This window comes from Taudactylus pleione, unplaced genomic scaffold, assembly GCF_031769625.1.
Source record: "Taudactylus pleione unplaced genomic scaffold, aTauple2 ptg000120l, whole genome shotgun sequence".
Lineage (NCBI taxonomy): Eukaryota > Metazoa > Chordata > Amphibia > Anura > Myobatrachidae > Taudactylus > Taudactylus pleione.
In genome coordinates this window covers 7,397,308-7,420,360 of record NW_028284522.1, presented here as the reverse complement: position 1 = coordinate 7,420,360, position 23,053 = coordinate 7,397,308, and the positions used below count along the sequence as shown (strand labels likewise).

Here is a 23,053-nt window from a genome sequence, read left to right as displayed (position 1 = left end):
CTCTCAGCCAATGAACGCTTAGCAGCGGGGTTTCCATGGTGATACCCCGCCGCTAAGCTCTCATTCGGGAAGTACCGTTCTATAGAACGGTACTAAGTTCGTGGATCGCGTTTTCGTTTTTTTTTTTGCCAAGTCCGGGGATGCCTACTTTGGAACGAAGAGGACAGAACCTCGCATAGGAGATGGTGAGTATGTTTTTTTTCACAGGTCCCCTAGGGATACTTTACCGGACAAGTGGACCGATGCTACAGGTTACATAGGTGAGTATGTGTACATGTGTGTGTGTGTATGTATGTTTAATAAACTTATACTGTCACGATGTGTGTGTCCTGTGTTTTTTTAAACATTTTTTTTACAGGTGAACTACAGGTACTAGTGGGCCCTTAATGCCCTGCATGCTGGTACTTGTGGTTCTCCAAGTACCAGCATGCGGGGCAGGCTAGCTGGGACTTGCAGTTCTACTTGTAAAGACAATGTTTGATATTCTTTATTTACACCACACCACACAATCAACCCGCCACCCACCACCACCAGGGGTGGCGGGGATAGCCCCGGGCTATCAGCCTGGGCCTGGGGTGCCCTGGAGAGGGTGACCCCTTTATTGGGGGGGTCCCCAGCTCTCCAGGGATCCCCGGCCTGGGCTGACTAGCGGTCAGGGTTGATGCTGCGGCTGGGGGGCCCGGTGAAAGGGCTCCCCTGGCTGTGGCATCAGCCCCCCGCTAGAAAAAGTCCAGTGCTGGTTCTGGAACATACAGGGGAACCCTACTCATTTTTTGTCCCCTATATTTCCAGAACCAGGACCGGATCAGAGCCCAGAGCTGGTTGCGCAGAATACAGGGGACCCCTACGTCGTTTGTCCCCCGTATTTTGGCAACCAGCGCTGGTTCTGACTAGCCCGGTGCTGGTTGTGCTTAAGTACAGGGGACCCCTACGTAGTTTGTCCCCTGTATTTAAGCACACCCAGCACTGGGTTACTAATGCCCGGGGCTGGTTGCTCTTTTTTGGGGGGGTGCACGCCATTTTTTTCTTTTTTTACACAGGTTTTTTTTTTTTTTTTTACCACAGCAGCACAGACGGGTCTCACGGACCTGTCATTGCTCTGTGCCAATCACACAGATGCATGTAGCACGGATCTCCCGGGTTCGTGCTACATGCAAATGGGCACCATAACGCTGATTGGCTTCCTGTCTGCCACTGCAGTGCCACTCCTAGATGGGCCACGTGTTTGTGCCGCCCCCTTGTGTCGCTTAGCATAGTCATCCAGCTTCCTCGGTACAACCTTTTGGCCTAAAAACAATATTGTGAGGTGTGAGGTGTTCAGAATAGAGTGGAAATGAGTGGAAATTAATGTTATTGGGGTTATTAATAGCGTAGGAACAAAAAAAGGCCCATTTATGTGATTTTAGCGGTTTTTTTTATTTTTTAAGAAAAAATCCAGATCCAAAACACAAAACCCAGAACCCAAAACACGGAAGGGTGGTTTTGGCAAAACCAATCCAGATCCAAAACACGAAGAAAGATCCAGATCCAAAACCAAAACACAAAACACGAAAAGTGTCCGGTGCACACCCCTAGTAATTACTGTATATTCAGGATGTCACAGGGAGAAATGTTTGTCTAATTTTTTGAACACCAATTTTTTTAAGCTAATAAGGTTTTAATGTAATAACAATGTACAAAACTAGGGGTGTGCACCGGCCACTTTTCGTGTTTTGTGTTTTGGTTTTGGATCTGGATCTTTCTTCGTGTTTTGGATCTGGATTGGTTTTGCCAAAACCACCCTTCCGTGTTTTGGGTTCTGGGTTTTGTGTTTTGGATCTGTATTTTTTTTTAAAAAAAGCATAAAAACAGCTAAAATCACAAAATTTGTGTGTTTTTCTGCTCCTATGCTATTATTAACCTCAATAACCATAATTTCCACTTATTTCCAGTCTATTCTGAACACCTCACACCTCACAATAGTGTTTTTATATCCAAAAGGTTGCACCGAGGTAGCTGGATGACTATGCTAAGAGATACAAGTGGGCGGCACAAACACGTGGTCCATCTAGGAGTGACACTGCAGTGGCATACAGGATGGCAGTTTGAAAAACTAGGCCCCAAACAGTACATAATTCATAGAAAAAAAAGTGGTGCAAGATGGAATTGTCCTTGGGCCCTCCCACCCACCCTTATGTTGTATAAACAGGACATGCACACTTTAACAAACCAATCATTTCAGCGCCAGGGTCTGCCACACGACTGTGGCTGAAATGATTGGTTCGTTTGGGCCCCCACAAAACAAGCTGGCAATTAATCTGTCCCTGCACAAACTGGCTCTACGGAGGCAAGATGTCATCCTCATCCTCCTCATCCACCGATTCCTCACCCTCTTCAGTGTTGTGTACATCCTCATCCTCACAGAGTATTAATTCGTCCCTGCTGGAATCCACAACCACAGGTCCCTCTGTACGTTCTGGAGGCTGGTCTTCCTGGATGTGTTGATAATTCATTTTATGAACATCATCTTCTCCACATTTTGTGGAAGCAACCTCCTACGCCTTTCGCTGACAAGGTTCCCGGCTGCACTAAACACTCTTTCGGAGTACACACTGGAGGGGGGGCAACTCAGATAAAATAGAGCCAGTTTGTACAGGGACCTCCAAATTGCTTCTTTTTCCTGCCAGTACAGGTACGGACTGTCTGACATGCCTACTTGGATGCTGTCACCGATGTAATCCTTTAACAGACAGACGCACGCTTGTCACTGCTGCCTTAAGGATGCAGGTGCGGCTACAGCCCACACATTTCACAAAGACAAAAAAAAAAAGAATTTTTTTATTGTTTGTGGAGCGCACTTTGAGGGTTACACCACCCTTTAACAGACAGACGCACGCTTGTCGCTGCTGCTTTGAGGACAGTATCATATGCAGTGACAGTAGACTTGTCAGAAATTGTTGGCACGTCCTTCAGTCCGGACCAGATGTCCAAACCGGCCCTTGACTTATGACACAGGCGCACGCTTGGCACTACTTTGTTGATGCATGTGTGGCTACTGCGCACACAATTCACAAACACAGAAAATATTTTTTTATTTGGTTTGGACTGGAGTGTACTTTGGGGGTTACAGCACCCTTTAATGGTCAAGCCAGCCGGCCCTTTACTTATGACACAGGCGCACGCTTGGCACTACTTTGTTGATTCACGTGCGGCTACTGCGCACACAATTCACAAACACAGAAAATATTTTGTTATTTGGTTTGGAGTGTACTTTGGGGGTTACAGCACCCATTAACGGTCAAGCCAGCCGGCCCTTTACTTATGACACAGGCGCACGCTTGGCACTACTTTGTTGATGCACGTGCGACTACTGCGCACACAATTCACAAACACAGAAAATATTTTTTTATTTGGTTTGGACTGGAGTGTACTTTGGGGGTTACAGCACCCTTTAATGGTCAAGCCAGCCGGCCCTCTACTTATGACACAAGTGCACGCTTGGCACTACTTTGTTGATGCACGTGCGGCTACTGCGCACACAATTCACAAACACAGAAAATATTTTGTTATTTGGTTTGGAGTTTGGGGGTTACAGCACCCTTTAACGGTCAAGCCAGCCGGCCCTTTACTTATGACACAGGCACACGCTTGGCACTACTTTGTTGATGCACGTGAGGCTACTGCGCATACAATTCACAAACACAGAAAATATTTTTTTATTTGGTTTGGACTGGAGTGTACTTTGGGGGTTACAGCACCCTTTAACAGTCAAGCCAGCCGGCCCTTTACTTATGACACAGGCGCACGCTTGGCACTACTTTGTTGATGCACGTGCGGCTACTGCGCACACAATTCACAAACACAGAAAATATTTTTTTATTTGGTTTGGACTGGAGTGTACTTTGGGGGTTACAGCACCCTTTAACGGTCAAGCCAGCCGGCCCTTTACTTATGACACAGGCGCACGCTTGGCACTACTTTGTTGATGTACGTGCGGCTACTGCGCACACAATTCACAAACACAGAAAATATTTTGTTATTTGGTTTGGAGTGTACTTTGGGGGTTACAGCACCCTTTAACGGTCAAGCCAGCCGGCCCTTTACTTATGACACAGGTGCACGCTTGGCACTACTTTGTTGATGCACGTGCGGCTGCTGCGCACACAATTCACAAACACAGAAAATATTTTGTTATATGGTTTGGAGTGTACTTTGGGGGTTACAGCACCCTTTAACGGTCAAGCCAGCCGGCCCTTTACTTATGACACAGGCACACGCTTGGCACTACTTTGTTGATGCGCGTGCGGCTACTGCGCACACAATTCACAAACACAGAAAAAATAATTTTTTTTTTAGCACTTAGGGGGAGCACCCCTGATGGACAGAGCACCCCCTGGACAACACTACAGCACCCCTTTAGGACTGGGACACTGCACAGGACTTTGGAGTGGACACAGCCCCTATGGACAACTGACTGCACAACACAGTCCAGCCAGCCCCTATGGACTTTGAAGTAGTGGACACATTTATTTATTTCCAACAACAGCAGCACAGCACAACACAGCCAGCCCCTATGGACTTTGAAGTAGTGGACACAGCCCCTATGGACAACAGCAGCACAGCGCAGCACAGCACAGCACAACACTACTCTGCACTACACTACACTACACTACACAGCCCAGCCAGCCCTAACTCCCACCCTCCCTCTTCACTGTCCACAGCCGAGTGAGAAAATGGCGCCGACGCGGGTACCTTATATAGGATCCAAAACCCGCGAGACTCGGAAGGCGGGATGATGACGTTTTGCCTCGATTTCAGAATCCGAGTCAGGCGGGAAAAGTCGAGCCTAACTCGGATCTGCCTCGGATCGGGGGGGCTCGGGGGGGTTCGGATTTCAGAAATCCGAACCCGCTCACCCCTATACAAAACATATACAAAGATTATAAAATTTACAATTAAATCATATGGGGCAGTAAGGAGTATAGTGCCTGTTTCTAATATGTGGACAATGTATTTCTGTGTTATAGCTATCAATGGCTACATGTATGGGAACCTCCCAGGCCTCTCCATGTGTGATAACTCAAAGATAAAGTGGTATATGTTCGGCATGGGGAATGAAGTGGATATACATTCAGCATATTTCCACGGTCAGATCCTAACATATCAGCGTTTTCGTGTGGACACCCTTAGTCTCTTCCCTGCAACAATGATCGAAGGGGAAATGATTACCAAGAACCCTGGGAAATGGCTACTCAGCTGTCAAGTTAATGACCACTTAGAAGGTAAATTATTATAGATCTGATGCAGCTCTGGACTTGCACATTACGTAATAAGTATTCAGTGTTGCTACAAGCTACAATTCAATAAGATTTTGATTTACAGGTGGCATGCAAGCAATCTATGAAGTAAGGAACTGTGCTACTGCTTACCAATCACAGCATTCCCGCAGGTATTGGGGAGTTGTAAGACATTATTACATTGCTGCAGAGGAAATCATCTGGGACTATGGTCCAACATCTATCAATAAATTCACTGGAGAGAAATTAGATCATCCAGACAGGTAATACAATTTGGTATTATAATTTGCAATTTTATCTTGGAACAATGCAACTAATATTTAGTCTTCATCATCACTATCAGCACACATTTACATCAGCCCTCTACTTGCTGTAAGAGATCCGTCTGAATTCAGATGGATCTCTGGGCCTGATTCAGAGCCAGACGCTCTAACCAGAGCGCTCGCTCTGAATCAGGGCCCTCCTACCTGAAAATGAAGCGGCCTCTTGGACGCTTGCATAGCTGTGGGTGACCACCCACAGCTATAGCGAGCGTCCATGATGATGGTCGCGATGGTCAAGACCATCGCGACCATCGGGTTTGCGACGAGACCCTGCGGTAGGGTCTCGATGCCGCAAGTCCAGGAGTGATTTTGGCTCTATCAGAGCCAAAATCACTCCCACTGACATTATTATTATTATTATTATTATTATTATCGTTTATTTATATGGCGCCACAAGTGTTCCGCAGCGCCTTACAAGGTACATAACCTAAAAGTGACTTACAGTAAAATACAATACAATGAAGGACAAGGACATGGATAATATACATTGATACATAGGTGGCCATAGCACCCACATAAGCAGCAAAGCATAGGCACCAAGTGTTAGGTGTCCTAGTGGTGAGTAAGAAGTAGATGAGCATATAGTAAGGAGAAGCACAAGAGGGTAGAGGGCCCTGCTCGCAAGAGCTTACATTCTCAAGGGGAGGGGCAGACAGATGGGCATGATACAGATGGGAAAGACAGGGAGGAAGGTGCATGTAGTAGCAAGTTAGGATGAGAGCTGGAAAGCATTGATGAAGTAGTGGGTCTTGAGAACCCGTTTGAAGGATTGTAGAGAGGTGGAGAGTCTGATGGGGAGAGGGAGAGAGTTCCAGAGGTGGGGAGCGGCACGGGCAAAGTCTTGGAGGCGGGAGTGGGAGGAAGTAATCAGTTGGCATGAGAGGAGGTGTGCATTTGTTGAACGAAGAGGGCGGACAGTAAAGTGAAGGGAGATGAGGTTAGAGATGTAAATGGGAGAGGAGTGTGTGAGGGCTTTGTAAGTGAGTGTGAGAACCTTGAATTGGGCTCTGAAGGGGAAGGGGAGCCAGTGGAGGACTTGTAGGAGAGGGGAGGCAGATGTAGAGGGTTTGGAGAGGAAGATAAGCCGTGCAGCAGCATTAAGGATAGACTGGAGAGAAGCGAGATGGGATTTGGGGAGGCCAGATAGGAGAAGGTTACAGTAATCCAATCTTGAGATGACCAGTGAGTGTATTAATGTGTCACTAGTGATGTCAGTGGGGCCGGACCCAGACGGTAGACGTTTCCATGGGAACACCTCCGTCTGGCCGCCACGCCCCTGGCATGCCCACCAAGGGGGCGTGCTGTCAGTCACCATCGACAGCACGCCCCCTTTGGTGCGAGACCCGGAGCGACAGCTTGGCTGTCGCTGTCCGGGTCTCACGCATGCGCACGACGGAGTTCCCTCCGTCGTGTGCATGCGCATTGGGGTAACATCGACTCGCTTGCGAGCGTCCTGCACTCGCGAGCGGGTCTGAATGAGACCCTCTGTGTACACCCTTCTCTGCATAGCCAGCAACTCTACACAATGACAGCACATCTTCATCAACGTCCTCATGAAATTCACCTATGTGCAAATTCCCCATTGTCACTCATTAATGCCCATGTAGGAAAATCAGTTGCAAGCTGTTCCTGTGCAGGACCAACCCTGAGTATAGGCGATCTAGGCACTTGCCTAGGTGACCTAGTCCCTATCCCCAAAGTGGTCGCCTAGGGTTACACCCCCTGGAGGAGGCCGCCACATCATGAGGCAGGATTGTCTGTTGGTTTTGAGGCTGGATGTCTAGTGGACCAGGCCTGCTTAACTCTAGGCTTGGAGCTTTTGGAAGCAGAACCCTGTGTTCTTGGAAATGGCTGACCTCTGGCCTTACCCTGTGGGTGAGAGGAACAAGATCCCGAAGTCCTAGGTCTCGTAGTGGTGACAGATGGGAAATAAGCTGATTTTGAAACTGCCAACATAGTAACGATCTTGTCCAATTCAGAACCTGAAAAGGGAAGAGCTTCCAGAGCCTTAGATTTTGTGTCTGCTTTCCAGGTGTGCAGCCAAAGAGCTCCTCTGGCAGAACTTGCAGAAACAGTAGAGGTTAAAGTCCTGGAATCTATAGCTGCTTTGGAAGATAATAAGCTGCTTCCCTAATGTATGAAGGAAAGGAAAGGAAAGGAAATGGACTGCGCCATAGTTGCAGGGAGGAAATGGCAGGAACAGAACAGCGGAGGGCGCAGCGTCAGCGTTATGACGTTGCGATATCATTCATATGTGAATGGTCCATGACGGGTAAGGGAGCCAGAGGGACGGGAATAGGTTGGCAGCTATGCCAGTCACCCATTAGTTAATAAACTACAATTAGGTGCCACATAATCATTTTAACCCTCTGAACTTCGGGGCCCTTTTAACCTTGGGGCCCAGGACAGGTGTACCCTTATTACCCCCCTGTCGCCGGGTCTGTGGGAGAGGGGTGAACAGGGAAGCGCCAGCCTCCCCTCTGTGGTATAACCTCCAGGGAACATGGCTGCCGCTGCTAAAAAGCAGCCCCTGTTCCCTATAGTAATCCCTGGTGGTCTAGTGGTGAGCACATCAGACCGGGAGCTCCCACTGCCAGCACCGCTGGAGGTCTCCTGCTTTGGCGGTGACAGCCACAAACCTGCAGCTTCTTGGCTGCAAGGAGCCATCTTACCTTATGTCCCCTGCTGAGTGCCGGCTGCGGCTAGCAGCTCCTGCTTTGTCAGAGCCTGCGACTGAAGACACTGATCCAATCGATGCGGCCACCAGCACTGGGGCGGTGGAGAGGCAGTAGGGGCATTCTATAGGATGCCTTCCACTGTACACTCTAAATAAACTATGAAATAAAAATGAATAAAATAAAGAAATTAAAGTGGAGGACCACCTAAAGTAGCCCCCTAAATAACCGGGGCCCAGCTCCTGCCGGCACCAAACTTAAAACTGAGGTCTAGTGCCTGAAAGGTATAGAGGAGAAGAGCCTGGGCTTGTGGGTAATTTGCATTACTTAATTGTTCCCAGACTCTCCTCTGCAGGCTATACCCAGAGTTGTCCATGTGCCCCATATGGAGTTGAAGAAAGAGACTTAACAGGTAAGACATAAGTCTCCTATTTCACTCATTTACAGTGCAGGCGGGACACAGGTGTGCAGTGCTTCCCTGCCTTGTCAGCAGTTGCCGTTACACAGAGCATGACATCATCATGAGGCCTTTGTCTGGTGTTTGTCTATCTGCTTTTAAAAATATATCTGCCCTGATGACGGTGTACATGTACAGCAAATGTTCCAGAAGAAACAGCAGGCGGCACTCACTGGGTTTTGTATCAAACTGACATATTTTGTCAGCACATAAGTACTGGGTACAGCTCCTGCATACAAACAAATGATCAGGTATAGTGTTATCAATGTCAATGTTTCAAGGATCCCATGCCCTTTTGTCAGGACTGCATTGGAGCATTCGCTGTATATATACCTGGCAGATGACACACCAGCAGACTCTTTGGGTTGTTTCCTATTCCCATGCAGGAGAGCTGTGGCAAATAAGTCTCTTTGTCACATACCTCTCCCCTTAGCATTGCCAATCTCGGTGATGCAGACACAGCGGAGATCGCATCTCTGTGAAAAAATACATCTACATTATTATTCAGACTCCATGACCTGTGGTCCACTGTGAAATGGTATGGCTGGAGTGCATTAATTTCCTGTCTCACAGGAACCGAGGTACCCACTTACTCTTATCACTACCCCTGGAGGTGTAATGATATTGTGATCTATGAGGCAGGTACCTCAGAAAACACCTTAAGGTTCCTCTGAACCATTTCCTCAGTCTGTCATCCTTGCTCTGGCAGCAGATCGTCCCTTATGGGATCTTTAGTTTCCTGCACATGGGAGCGGGAACTAGTGGGCCCAGTAGTCTGGGTTTGGACATGTTCTATGACATATTAGACATGTCCGGCAAAACTTCTTTATCCCCTCGTACAGCCATGGCCAATAAAACCTGAGTAATAAATGCTCCCAGGTTTTGTCTTCTCCCAGGTGTCCCTCACACATGTGTGCGTGCAGCTTTAAGTACATGGATATGTGGAACCAACAATTGTTCTATAATTTCATCTTGCAGAAAATGTTAATTTTACAGCAAATATTTTTTCAAAATATAATAGTCAATACCTTCTGCAGGCATGTTGGCCTTCTCTACCCCATTATCTCAATGTCATTTTTATAGACATGACCATATAGAATCTCCAAGCTGGTCTCTGTCAAAATCTCTCAATGGAAATAGGTTAAATAACCCTGACCAACGTGAGACGAGTCCTTGCTGTGAGACGTGGCACCTTCACCCAAGATCTTGCCAACAAATGATGGCAGGAACCAGTTGTGCATTGGAACTTGCGTACCACACCTTTGTCATGGCCAGGGTTTTTCGGCATGGTAGTCACGGGTATTACCTGTGAGGTCATTATGGCGGGGGGTCTCTGGCAGCGGTGCTGGTGTTTGGCTAGGGGCATTGGCTGCGCATGGTTCTGTGCAGGCACATTGTCACTAGGCCTGGTGAGGTCTGGCGGTGTTTTTCATTCAGTTGGCATGGGCGCCACCATCTTGCCTGCGGGCCATGTGATTCCAGCTTCTCCAATCCTGGTAGATCATGTGCTCATTCCAGCCAGTCACAGCATGGCACTGAGTATTTAGGAAGGTCCAGAGCCTTCCTTCCTTTGCCAGTGCAATGTGTTTCTCAGCTGCGGCTGAGAGAGAGTACCTGTGCCTTACCTGCCTGCTTGTAAATCCTCCTAGCCTGAACCTTGCCTGCTCCAACCTGCTGGACTTACCCTGCACCCTCCATATACCTTTCACCTGCCTGAGTACCTGAACATGCTGTTTCCCTGCACCTTGCCTCCCTTCACTCCCAGCTGGACTTCATTACCTCTGCCTGCATTTGTTACAGCTCACCATATCTGCATTCAGTTACAGCTCATCATACCTGCATTCAGTTACAGCTCATCATACTTGCATTCTGTTACAGCTCACCATACTTGTATACTGGACTGTTCCTGCCTGTCACTATCTGGATACTTGTCCATTAACCCCCACTACAGTTATCAAGTGCACTTTAGTGCTATACCTTGACTTTTTTCTTTTGTCATTCCCATGTCTTCTAAGCCACTTATTAAAAAGTCCACTTTTTCATTTAAGTCTGCTTCTGTGTCTGCTCCTATCACAACCCCGGGTCCACAACAAAATCAGAACCTCACAGTTTGCACTTGCCACATGGATCCGGCCACAGAACAGGAGTGTGGAGTGGATTTATTTAGCTGTATTGCTGGTCGTTTAGAAAACCTGGAAGCTATGCAGCATCAAATGGCTCAGTTCGTACAGGAGATGTCTAAACGCCAAGATAATCTGCAAACCTCGTTAATCACCCCTGGGGTATAAGCAACTACATCTCCTCCTGTGCCTGGTAACAAAGGGACCAGGGTATCCCCTCGTCTACATCTTCCCATGCCAAGCAAATTTGACGGCAATCCTAAGCTCTGTCGTGGTTTTTTAAATCAGTGTGATATACACTTTACATTACAGCCTGATAACTTCCCCACCACTAGAAGTAAAGTGGCATACATCGTGTCTTTGTTGACCGGCTCAGCTTTGGATTGGGCCTCCCCACTGTGGGAGTGTTTAGACTCGCTGCTGGATAACTATACAGACTTTGTATCTTCATTCAGGAGGATTTTCGATAAACCTGGATGCAAAGTGTCAGCATCATGACCGTGAGACAAGGAACCCGTCCTGTCAGCCAATATGCTGTACAGTTTCAAATCTTGGCATCAGAGCTTAAGTGGAATGAGGAGGCCCTCACCTCAGCCTTTTGGCATGGCCTTTCCGACTGGTTAAAAGATTATCTGATTACCCGTGAGCTTCCCACTAATTTAAATGATATGATCTCACTCTGCAACAAAATTGACCTACGCTTCAGAGAATGTCAGGCTGAAAAGCACGGAACTGACCGGCAAAGGTCATTTACGTCTCCCTTGCCTATCCGTCCACCCCATCCTCCTATAGACGAGGAGCCTATGCAGGTGAACCAACCCCATCTCTCCAAAGAGGAACGTCAGAGAAGGATGCTAAAAAACCTCTGTCTGTACTGTGGAGATTCGGGTCACCTGGTGGCCTCCTGCCCCCGCAAATCGGGAAACGCCCATTCCTAACTGACCTTGGGGACATCAAGTTAGGAGTTATTTGCCCGTCCCCAAATACTAAAGATTTCAAGATTTCCTTAGCTTTGGATCTCAAGCCCAACCCTGTCTTCATCTCTGCCCTATTAGACTCCGGAGCAGCCGGAAACTTCATGACTTCCGGCCTAGTCGATAAACTACAGATTCCTTGTTCATCTCTCAAGCAGGCAATTTCCCTGACTTCTGTAGATGGACATCCTCTAGCTAAAGGAGTGGTCACCAAGGAAACTCAACCAGTATTAGTTCGTGTTGGGGCACTCCACTCCGAGTCTTTAAAGTTCTTAGTGATACCAGAGGCTTCTCAAGAAATAATTTTAGGACTACCCTGGTTACACCAACATAATCCCACTAATAATAATAGACTGGTGTTCAATGCAGATTCTTTCATGGGGAACTGACTGTCAGAAATCCTGTCTTCCCAAAATACGACCTGTAAGAAAGACAGCTTCGTTAACATCTCCAGCTATTCCCAAGGAGTACCAGATGTTCTCTGATGTTTTTTCCAAGCAACAGGTGAATGTCTTACCTCCCCACAGAGAATGGGACTGTCCTATCGAGCTGTTGCCTGACAAAATGCCACCCCGTGGTCGCACCTATCCTCTATCCGTGCCTGAGACTCAAGCCAGGTCTGAGTACATCCAGGACAACCTAGCAAAGGGGTTTATTCATCCTTCCACCTCTCCCGCTGGAGCCGGCTTCTTTTTCATTGGCAAGAAAGACGGAGGCCTAAGACCTTGTATAGATTACGGGGATCTCAATGATATAATGATTAAGAATCGATATCCTCTTCCCCTGATCACAGAATTGTTTGACAGAGTTAAAGGGTCCATCATATTCTAAAAGCTGGAACTGAGAGGGGCTTATAATCTCATCCGTATTCATGCTGGTGATGAATGAAAGACCGCCTTTAATACTAGAGATGGACACTTTGAATACCTTGTGATGCCCTTTGGGTTGTGCAATGCCCCTGCCAAGTTTCAGGGCTTTGTTAATGAGATTTTCCCTGACCTGTTGTACGTCTCGGTTGTAATTTACCTGGACAATATATTGATTTTTTCGTCTTCTGTAACTAAACATCATGAAAATGTGAAGGAAGTATTGTCCCATCTGAGAAAGAACCACCTTTACTGCAAACTGGAGAAATGTGTCTTTGGGGTTCCCAGTATGCCATTCCTTGGTTACGTCATCTCTGGCTTCAGTCTAGAAATGGATCCCAAGAAGGTGCAGGCGATTTTTGATTGGTCCCGTCCTCAAACTTTAAAGCCATCCAGAGATTGCTTGGGTTCGCCAACTACTATAGATGTTTTATTAAAGGATTGTCATCATTATTGGCTCCCATTACTGCATTGACCTGAAAAGACGCTAACCCTGCCCTATGGTCACCTGAGGCAGAGACTGCCTTCCAACTTTTAAAACAGGTGTTTATTTCAGCTTCAGTCTTACGACAACCAGATCTGGATAGGCCGTTTCTAGTGGAAGTGGATGCGTCATCAGAGGCCGTGGGTGCAGTTCTTTCCCAGCATTATGACGATTATCGAGTTCATCTCTGTGGGTTTTTCTCCAAGAAATTTTCTACTGCCGAAAGAAATTATGCCATTGGTGAACAAGAACTTTTAGCAGTAAAGTTAGCATTAAAAGAATGGAGATACCTGCTGGAAGGGGCCAAGAGTCTCTTCACTGTCTTCACAGACCATAGAAATCTTCTCTTCCTCAAGAATCTTCAGTGCGCGAGTCCTCGTTTGTCCCAATAGGCAACATTTTTTGCTCGGTTCCAGTTCACCCTGACCTTCCGGTCTGGAGCCCTTAATCAAAAGGCAGATGCCCTCTCCAGATCTTTCCTCTGTGATGACAAATCAGAGAATCAACAAAATACCCCTGTTTTGGAGTCAAGAGCCTTTGCCACCTTACAGTTGCAGCCACCTACTGGGAAGTCCTTTGTGGCCCAGGAGTTAAGGAAGCAGCTCCTCACCTGGGCTCATTTCTCTTGCTTTGCTGGTCACTCGGGTACCAGGAAGACCTTGGAATTTTTAAAGAGAGGCTATTGGTGGCCATCCATGAAAGCAGACATGTTGGAATTTATTTCTTCATGTTCTTTGTGTGCCCAGCATAATCTTCACGTCAGGCACCGGCTGGTGAGTTGTTGCCACTACCTATTCCATCACGTCCATGGACGCATCTCTCCAAGGACTTCGTCACAGATCTGCCGAATCTCAAGGGTTCACTACCATCTGGGTCGTAGTAGACCGATTCTCTAAAATGGTCCATTACATACCACTAAAGAAATTGCCTTCTGCTCCTGACTTGGCTCACCTGTTCATTTTTTTCCGTCTCCATGGTCTTCCTACTGAGACCGTGGTGTTCAGTTGACAGAAAAATTTTGGAGAGGCTTATGTTCTGTATTGCAAGTAAAGCTCCATTTTTCTACAGCTTATCACCCACAATGCAACGGTTCCACTGAGAGGGTTAATCAAGACCTTGAGATCTTCCTCAGGATTTTTATGACATCGTCCCAACACAATTGGTCTGTATTGCTGCCATGGGCTGAATTTGCACATAACGCCTCCTACCACTCTTCCACGAAACAAACAACATTCCAAGTGGTCTACGGCCTTCATCCTTGGGTCCCTGAATTTCAAAGCATGCCCGTCTTTGATGGCCCAGCTGTAGAGGACACTGTACAGAAATTTGCATCAATCTGGTCTCAAGTTCGTACTGACCTGGAGAAGGCATCCACCCGTTACAAATTTCAAGCTGATAAGAAGCATAGGAAAGTACCACATATGCAAGTTGGAGACCAGGTCTGGTTGTCCACCCGGAACCTACTGTTTAGAGTACCATCTATGAAATTTGCTCCATGCTTCATTGGTCCCTTCTACATCATAGAAATCATTAACCCCATGGCTTATCGCCTTCAGCTACCCCCTTATCTGAAAATTCCCAATTCCTTTCATGTCTCCCTGTTGAAAACCCTGGTGCTAACCAAATTCCACAGAGTCCTGCCTGCTTCTCCCCGTGTCCAGACTGAAAGGGGCGTGGACTTTGAGGTCTCCCAGGTCTTGGATTCCCGTATCCGCAGAGGACATTTGTAGTACCTACTGGACTGGAGGGGCTACGGACCAGAGGAACATTTTTGGACCAATGCCCAAGATATCCATGCTCCTGCACTCATCAAGAGGTTCCATGCTGCCCATCTGGAGAAGCCTGGTGAGTGTCCTGAGGCCACCCATAAGGGGGGGGTACTGTCACAGCCAGGGTTCTCGGCATGGTAGTCACGGGTATTACCTGTGAAGTCATTATGGTGGGGGGTCTCTGGCAGCGGTGCTGGTGTTTGGCGATAGGGCATTGGCTGTGCGTGGTTCTGTATTGGCACATTGTCACGAGGCCTGGTGAGGTCTGGCGGTGTTTCCGTTCCGTTGGCATGGGCACCACCATCTTGCCTGCGGGCCATGTGATTCCAGCTGTCCAATCCTGGTAGGTCATGTGCTCATTCCAGCCAGTCACAGTGTGGCACTGAGTATTTAGGAAGGTCCAGAGCCTTCCTTCCTTTGCCAGTGCAATGTGTTTCTCAGCTGCAGCTGAGAGAGAGTACCTATGCCTTACCTGCCTGCTTGTTATACGCTTGTAGCCTGAACCTTGCCTGCTCCAACCTGCTGGACTTACCCTGCACCCTCCATATACCTTTCACCTGCCTGAGTACCTGAACCTGCTGTTTCCCTACACCTTGCCTCCCTTCACTCCCAGCTGGACTTCATTACCTCTGCCTGCATTTGTTACAGCTCACCATATCTGCATTCAGTTACAGCTCATCATACCTGCGTTCAGTTACAGCTCATCATACCTGCATTCTGTTACAGCTTACCATACTTGTATACTGGACTGTTCCTGCCTGTCACTATCTGGACACTTGCCCATTAACCCCCACTACAGTTATCAAGTGCACTTTAGTGCTATACCTGGACTTTTTCATTTGTCATTCCCATGTCTTCTAAGCCACTTATTAAAAAGTCCACTTTTTCATTTAAGTCTGCTTCTGTGTCTGCTCCTATCACCACCCCGGGTCCACATCAAAATCAGAACTTCACAACCTTTGCCTTTTCCCCATCCATTTAGCTGGCAGACATTTATTCTCCCGAACAGTACTCTGGTTCCAGTTTTGAGGCAGAGCATGACACTTTCTCTCTTTTCCTCATGCTTCTCTGTCAAGGCTGGACCTTCAGACAGTGATTCAATTGTCAGGTGTCCAGCTGGACTTGCTCCTGGAGAATCTGTTTGTACAGCACAGATGGTATAATGGTTCACATTACTGCCTCATTGAGGTTGTGGGTTCGATTCCCACTATGGCCCTAACTGTGTGGAGTTTGTATATTCTACCTGTGCTTGCGTGGGTTTCCTCCGGGTGCTCTGGTTTCCTCCCACATTCCAAAAATATACTGATAGTGTAATTGGCCCTAACAAAAATTTGCCCTAGTGTGGTATAGATTGCAAACAACTATTGTGATCCCACACTGATAACTTAATGTATTTTGTCTCTTTATTCAGAGAGAAGACATGTGTTGGTACTTTCATGTCCTAGGAACTCCATATAGATGATTAATAATACCTGTACATTTTTTTATATTTATTCCACTGGAGGTGCTCTCTGATAACCTTGTAAATACACAATTTAATTCAAACACCGAGATAAAAGACAAGATTTTAAGACATTATAGGTGGTAACGATACTGGATCAGAACCTCTATACACACCTTCCTATACCTTCTAATAACCTGCCTATACCTTCTAAGGATAATGCTAATTTGCGAACGCAGTCATACAGTAAATAAAGACTTAGACCTGGAATCTGTGGTTCTAAAGCACAAGTATTATTCAAGTAAAAGTTCAGACAGTTACACGCAATTGATCCAGACACAATTTAGGTGCAAAAGGAATTATACAGACCCAAGTACAGTATACATACGCAGCGCTTCCGGTACCAGGTGTTAGGCATCAGCAAGAAACCCCTCGTCTATCAGCATGCAGCACAAAGACTAAAAACCCAGTGTCTGAGCACACAAATTTATACCCCCCAGGAATATACAAAACAATAGAAACATTTGTTGCTGATGCTATTGGTTCCCAAGGGAGATCCATCTGTTACGGAGCATTTAACAGGCTGTATCAAATAGACTCTCCCTGCCTCTAACAGCTGGGGGTCTCTCCATTCCTGCCCCCTGTAACATCCTAACAGTTAATACATTTTGTTGCTTGAAGTCTCTGCGATCCATAACTCGAGAATGCATGATGCGATCTCCCCACCGATAACACCGGAATACTGTGGAAAGAGTATGCATCAGTACGAAACCAAACACGGCTTGTTTACCATGTATAAAACCTTAGTTATCAAATATCTTTATTTCACAGCGTTTATATATCTTAAAGCTAATGGAACCTTGTAAGTGAATATGTAAAGTGTGAGTGTACGGGGTTTGATATGAAGACGCTAGTTAACTTGGTGTGGATGCATGCGCATTTAGCTATTAAACTGTGTTTTCATTCGGGGTCTTGTGCATTCGCTAATATGCGACGAGTTAACAGCGCTATTATGTGTATTATTGTGTATATGAGAAATGATGGGAGATGCAATCGCGTGGTGCTAATAGTATTATCGCCACATGTACTAAAAAGTGAGTTTATCTAAAATGTTGCTTTAGGCGGCCATTCGCAAAATGGCGTCTTGCGATCTCATTTTCAAGATGGCATCTTGCGGCCAGTCGCAAGATGGCGTCGCCGCGATTCAATTTTAAACTGAACTTGTCTCAGCCAATTACTCAGCTTCGACAGTCCACCCTTTGATAGCAAACAACATGCTATCACAATCTGCTGTTAGAATTTAATTTAGGCTTACATTTACATATTATTTAGTGTTATTGTGGGATGGCACAAGGTGGTTCTTAATCCATCAATAATGTGTATCTAGGTGGGGACATAAAACTACTATTATACGCACACCGTGGATCTTGGAAGATCATATGAAAGGTGTGGGAATGCACCAGTCTTATAACAGCAGTCTTGAAGGGGAATTTAGACTTTACATTATCTGAGGTGTTTTAAAAATACCATTTCAATAATACATTCTATGCATGGCTAGATATAATACATTAAATGATGGTGTTTTCTAGCTCAGGGTTGTAATGCAGCTCTGTATTTACCTCGGTATTCATACTGACCACCATCATAATTTCATTCTTTCGTTTTACTCTGTTTTTACATTTTCCACACTTCAACACAATAGGAACACACCGGACGCATATGCCAATTATTATGATGACAATTAGTATAAGGATCAAGAATTTGCCTATGCTGGCGATCACTTCCTGAACCCATTCCCCTAGACCTGAGAACCATTTCACTGGGTTCAGCCATGAAACCCATCCTTCTATCTTCTTCCCTACTTCAGCCACTGAAGCATTATGGTTCTTACGAAACTCCCATTTTAGCTGCAGAATTTCATCCATCTTCCGGTCTATCACCTCCTTGGGGTCGCTTGTATCATTGGTGACATAGGTGCAACACTTTACTCCGAACTGGGTGGCCAATGTTACGCGATACCCTCCAGTAACAGCAGTTAAATAATTCAGCACTAGCCTGTGTTGCACCAGTTCTTTCTTGTACACTTGCAATTCTCTCCCTGTATACCTGAATGTGTCATCGTACATCTCGGTGATATTATCTATCAATTTAGCAAGTTCCTGGATATATCTAAAATTTAATGTACCCTGAGCGATCCTGGTGGGATCCAATGTGACTAAAACTTGAAAGCCAGTTGTCTCACTGATTAACTGAGTGGCTTTATGTACATCACCAGGTATCATATTTCTTTTGCCTCTGTGTTCATATTGTGTGTGAAGATATGGTGACGGTGTGTTTATATGTATACCCAGTATTTCAACATATGTGAGGGTCATAACTTCTGGGACTACTCTTCCCAGGTAACACAAACCTTCGGAACTCGGGGAGAGCCATTTATACGCTTTTCTTCCACATATGAAATATACATTATCAGGGAGAACATAAGGAATGGTATGCATCATTATCATTAAGCACATTTCCCTTGCAAACAATCCTATTTCTGGGTCTTCCATCTGGTACATGCAAGTTTCTGGTTGTATTATCTTAGCACAATAACCATTTGGCACCTTACCAATAATTTCTTTGGTGGAACTCAATGTATACCGATACCTAAAATGTTTCCCACCAGACTTAATGGAGCGTAACAGATCATGGTTTATGGACTCATTATCAGCTCTTTGTGAGAAGGTCATCATCTGATTATTCCCCGTCACTTCCCAACTCCCAGGTCTATTGGGGTTGGTTATGTTTAAGCACAAAAGTGATCTATCTACTTTGAATTGATGGAGTTTGAAATGAGGTGGTTTGGATGAGAGAAATTTTCCATCCAAGGTTTTCCCTTTTTGCAATTCTAAAATTTCCATGGTATTCAGCGGAAATGGCACCAACCCTACATCATGCTGTCCCTGTGGCATATGTGAACACACCCAGCAATCAGTTTGTTTTAACACTTTGCCTACCATACTATGATAATCCTTTAAAGGATATCCACCCCAGTATGGGCAATATTTAGGTTGGCACCGTTGGATACAGTTATCATCAACTAGGGACCCACAAAGCTCACAAATACAGGAATCTTCAGATGATAAACCTCCACACCTTCCCTGAGTATCCGGGATGATAGCTCTCTTAACACTAACAGTACTAAGGTTGGTCAGACACTCCCCTGATTGGCATTGCACTCCTCCTGACTCCACTCCATCAGCACTGCCATCAGCTCCCATTTCCTCGATCGGTCTCTGATCACAGAAACTGGATACTCCCGAACCAACCAAAATGGTGAATACTCTAAAAGAGAATATGAAAATTAACACAGCAGGCCTGTTCATTGTCACAACAAGACCTGCAGATTTCTTTCTGTTCAGGTATCTCACTACAACCTGTTCAATCCTCCTGGAACAAGCTCACGAGCGACAGGTCCACACTATCAGCCTTGTCTCCGACTTGTTTCTCCACTGGTTGATTGACCTTTTTGCAGTGAGTGGAATGGACCCAGATATCTCTCTCGGCCACCTTCAAAGATGTAGTACTCGTCAGCAGCACCTGATACGGACCTTCCCACCTATCAGTCAAACAACTTGAATGCAAGAAATTTCTGATCATTACATATTCTCCTGGTTCAACATCATGACAGTTAGTTTCAGGCATATCATTAGACAACAATTTCAGTTTCTGCTGCTGTTGCTTTAACTGCTTACTCATTGATATAAGATACTTTACAGTTACCTCGTTGTTACCCTTCAGGTCTTCCTGTGGACTTATAATCAAATGAGGTTGTCTACCGAACAATATTTAAAATGGGGACAGATTCAGAGGAGGTCTAGGAGGTCCTTATGCTATGTAGGACCAATTGTAATGCTTCTGGCCATCCTAGTCCAGTCTCTGCCATGATTTTACTTAGCTTATTTTTAATATTCCCGTTCATCCTCTCTACCTTGGCACTGGCTTGTGGTCGGTAGGGGGTATGAAGGTGGCTATTAATACCCATCAGCTTACACATATTTTGAAAAACATCACCTGTGAAATGGGTACCCCAATCACTCTTGGTGATTTTAGGGATACAGTACCTGCATACAAATTCCTGAACTATTTTCTTGGCAGTAAACGCAGCAGTATTAGTGGCCGCTGGGTAGGCCTCAACCCAGTTAGAAAATACATCTGTGCACACTAATACGTACTTAAGGTTCCTGCAGGGTGGTAATTGGATGAAATCAATTTGTATCACCTGGAAAGGTCCATCAGTCAGTGGAATGTGGGACGGTTCGGTAGGGATTGCTTTCCCTATGTTCTTTCTCAAGCAGGTCAGGCAGGACATTGCTATCTTTTCTGCTTGTGAAGAAAAACCTGGTGCGCACCAGTATGCCCTCACCAACTTGCACTTACCCTGTTTACCCAGATGAGTCAGGCCATGTGCTGCCTCAGCCAGGCTGGGGTAATATGCCTTGGGAGCTGCTGGCTTACTATGTCCATCCCTCCAGAGCCCAGAGGACTCTTGCCCACATCCCTTGGACTTCCAAATGGCTTTTTCCTGAATTGAACACAAATTTTGCATCTCAATTAATTTCAGCATATCAATTGTTTGGAAAGACATAATTGTTTCACTTGGAGAAAACATTTTTAACCCTGCTGCCCATTTTGCAGCTTCATCAGCTCTGTTGTTGCCCAGTGACACCGGGTCATCCTCACATGTATGGGCTTTGCATTTAATTACTGCCACCTTTTTTTGCAGTTGGATTGCTTCTAAAAGATGTTTTATGTGTCGGGAATGTGCAACTGGTGTGCCTGCTGCTGTCATAAAATTTCTCAGATGCCATAGAGCCCCAAAATCGTGCACCACCCCGAACGCGTACCTCGAGTCAGTGTAAATGTTAGCAGATTTGCCTGCTGCCAGTTCACATGCTCTAGTCAGTGCTACTAACTCTGCCACCTGGGCTGAGTGAGGAGGACCAAGAGGTTTAGCATCTATGATGTCTGTGTCATTTACAACAGCATAACCTGTACATAATTCACCTGTGTCTGTTTGTCTATGACGACTCCCATCCGTATAAAAAGTTACATCCACATTCTCTAAAGGTGTGTCATGTATGGCGGTCTAGCTGTAAAGGTCTGATTCAGATATGTCATACAATCGTGCGTATCATTATGTCTGCCAAACTCACCTCCCGCCAGCAACTGCTCTCCTACCACCCTTTGTACATCATGTTGTACATATGGTAGGTATGTTGCTGGATTCAGCATACTGCAACGTTTAACAGTAATATTTGCAGGAGCAATTAGAGCTAGTTCCCATTTGGTGAACCTAGCCGAGGAGACGTGTCTGGTTTGAGCTGAGTTCAACAGAGCAGATACAGCATGGGGAGTGTAGACAATCATATCATGGCCCAATACTACATCCTCACTTTTACTCACCAATAGAGCGGTAGCTGCTACAGGCCTACTGGCATCACCATGTTTTGTGTAAGGACACCTACAGCACAACCATCGGCTTCCGTACAATACAAATCAAAAGGTTTTTCATAATCAGGTATTCCCAATGCAGGAGCTCTTGTCAGACTATCCTTAAGATTAAGGAAAGCCTGTTCTGATTCCTCTGTGTGTACGACACGATCAGGCTTTGAGGAAGAGACTAATTACTGTAAAGGTAAGGCCAAAATAGAAAAACCTGGAATCCACATTCTACAGTATCCACACATTCCCAAGAAGGTACAAATTTGCTGTTGATTCTGCTGCAGTGTCATGTTTTGTATGGCCTGGATTCTATCTGTAGTAAGATGTCGTAACCCCTGGGTCAGGCAGTGTCCCAAATATTTTACTCTAGATTGGCATGGCTGTAGTTTGTCCTTAGCCATCTTGTGTCCTGTTTGCGAGAGGTGAAGTAACAAAAGTTTAGTATCATTCAAACATGACATAAACGAGTCAGAACATAGCAATAAATCGTCCACATATTGAATTAGAACAGATCCATTGGCAGGTTGAAAAGATTGTAAACAGTCGTGCAATGCCTGGGAGAAGATACTGGGGCTGTCTATGAAACCTTGGGGTAATCGTGTCCATGTGTATTGTAAACCTCTGTATGTAAATGCGAATAGATACTGACAGTCAGGATGGAGAGGCACAGAGAAGAAAGCAGAACAGAGGTCAATGACAGTGAAATGGGTTGCATTTGGTGGGATCTGCATCAGAATGACAGCTGGATTTGGCACTACCGGGAATTGGCTCTCTGCTACCTTATTAACACCTCTAAGGTCTTGTACCAGCCTATAACCCCTCCCACCACTCTTCTTCACTGGAAAGATGGGACTGTTGGCTACACTAGCTGTACGAACTAAAATTCCCTGTTGCAATAATCGCTCAATTATTGGGAAAACCCCTAATTCTACCTCCTGTTTTAGTGGGTACTGGGGAATTTTTGGAGCTTGCCTACCGCTTTTTAAATTTACCATTACGGGCCTTAAGTTTGCCATTAATCCAGTGTCCTGTCCATCTTTAGTCCAAAGGGAATCTGGAATTAGGGACAACATTTCATCTACCTGTGATGGAGTTTCATTTAAAACTGTAGAGTGATACATTATCCTTTGAGGAGTGTCTAACATATCCTGCACCTCGTATACCATTCTCTCTGGGATATC

The 23,053-nt window shown here is 45.8% G+C and overlaps 1 protein-coding gene across 1 annotated transcript in view; it reads left to right on the top strand.

Moving 5' to 3' along the window:
- The window catches only part of CP (ceruloplasmin), an 82,111-nt gene that overhangs the window by 12,017 nt on the left and 47,041 nt on the right, over positions 1 to 23,053 (top strand). Inside the window, exons 5-6 of the mRNA XM_088472094.1 lie at positions 5,007 to 5,261; positions 5,362 to 5,539. Of these exons, the coding sequence (XP_088328220.1) occupies positions 5,007 to 5,261; positions 5,362 to 5,539 (433 nt within the window). The remainder of the gene's footprint in view (positions 1 to 5,006; positions 5,262 to 5,361; positions 5,540 to 23,053) is intronic.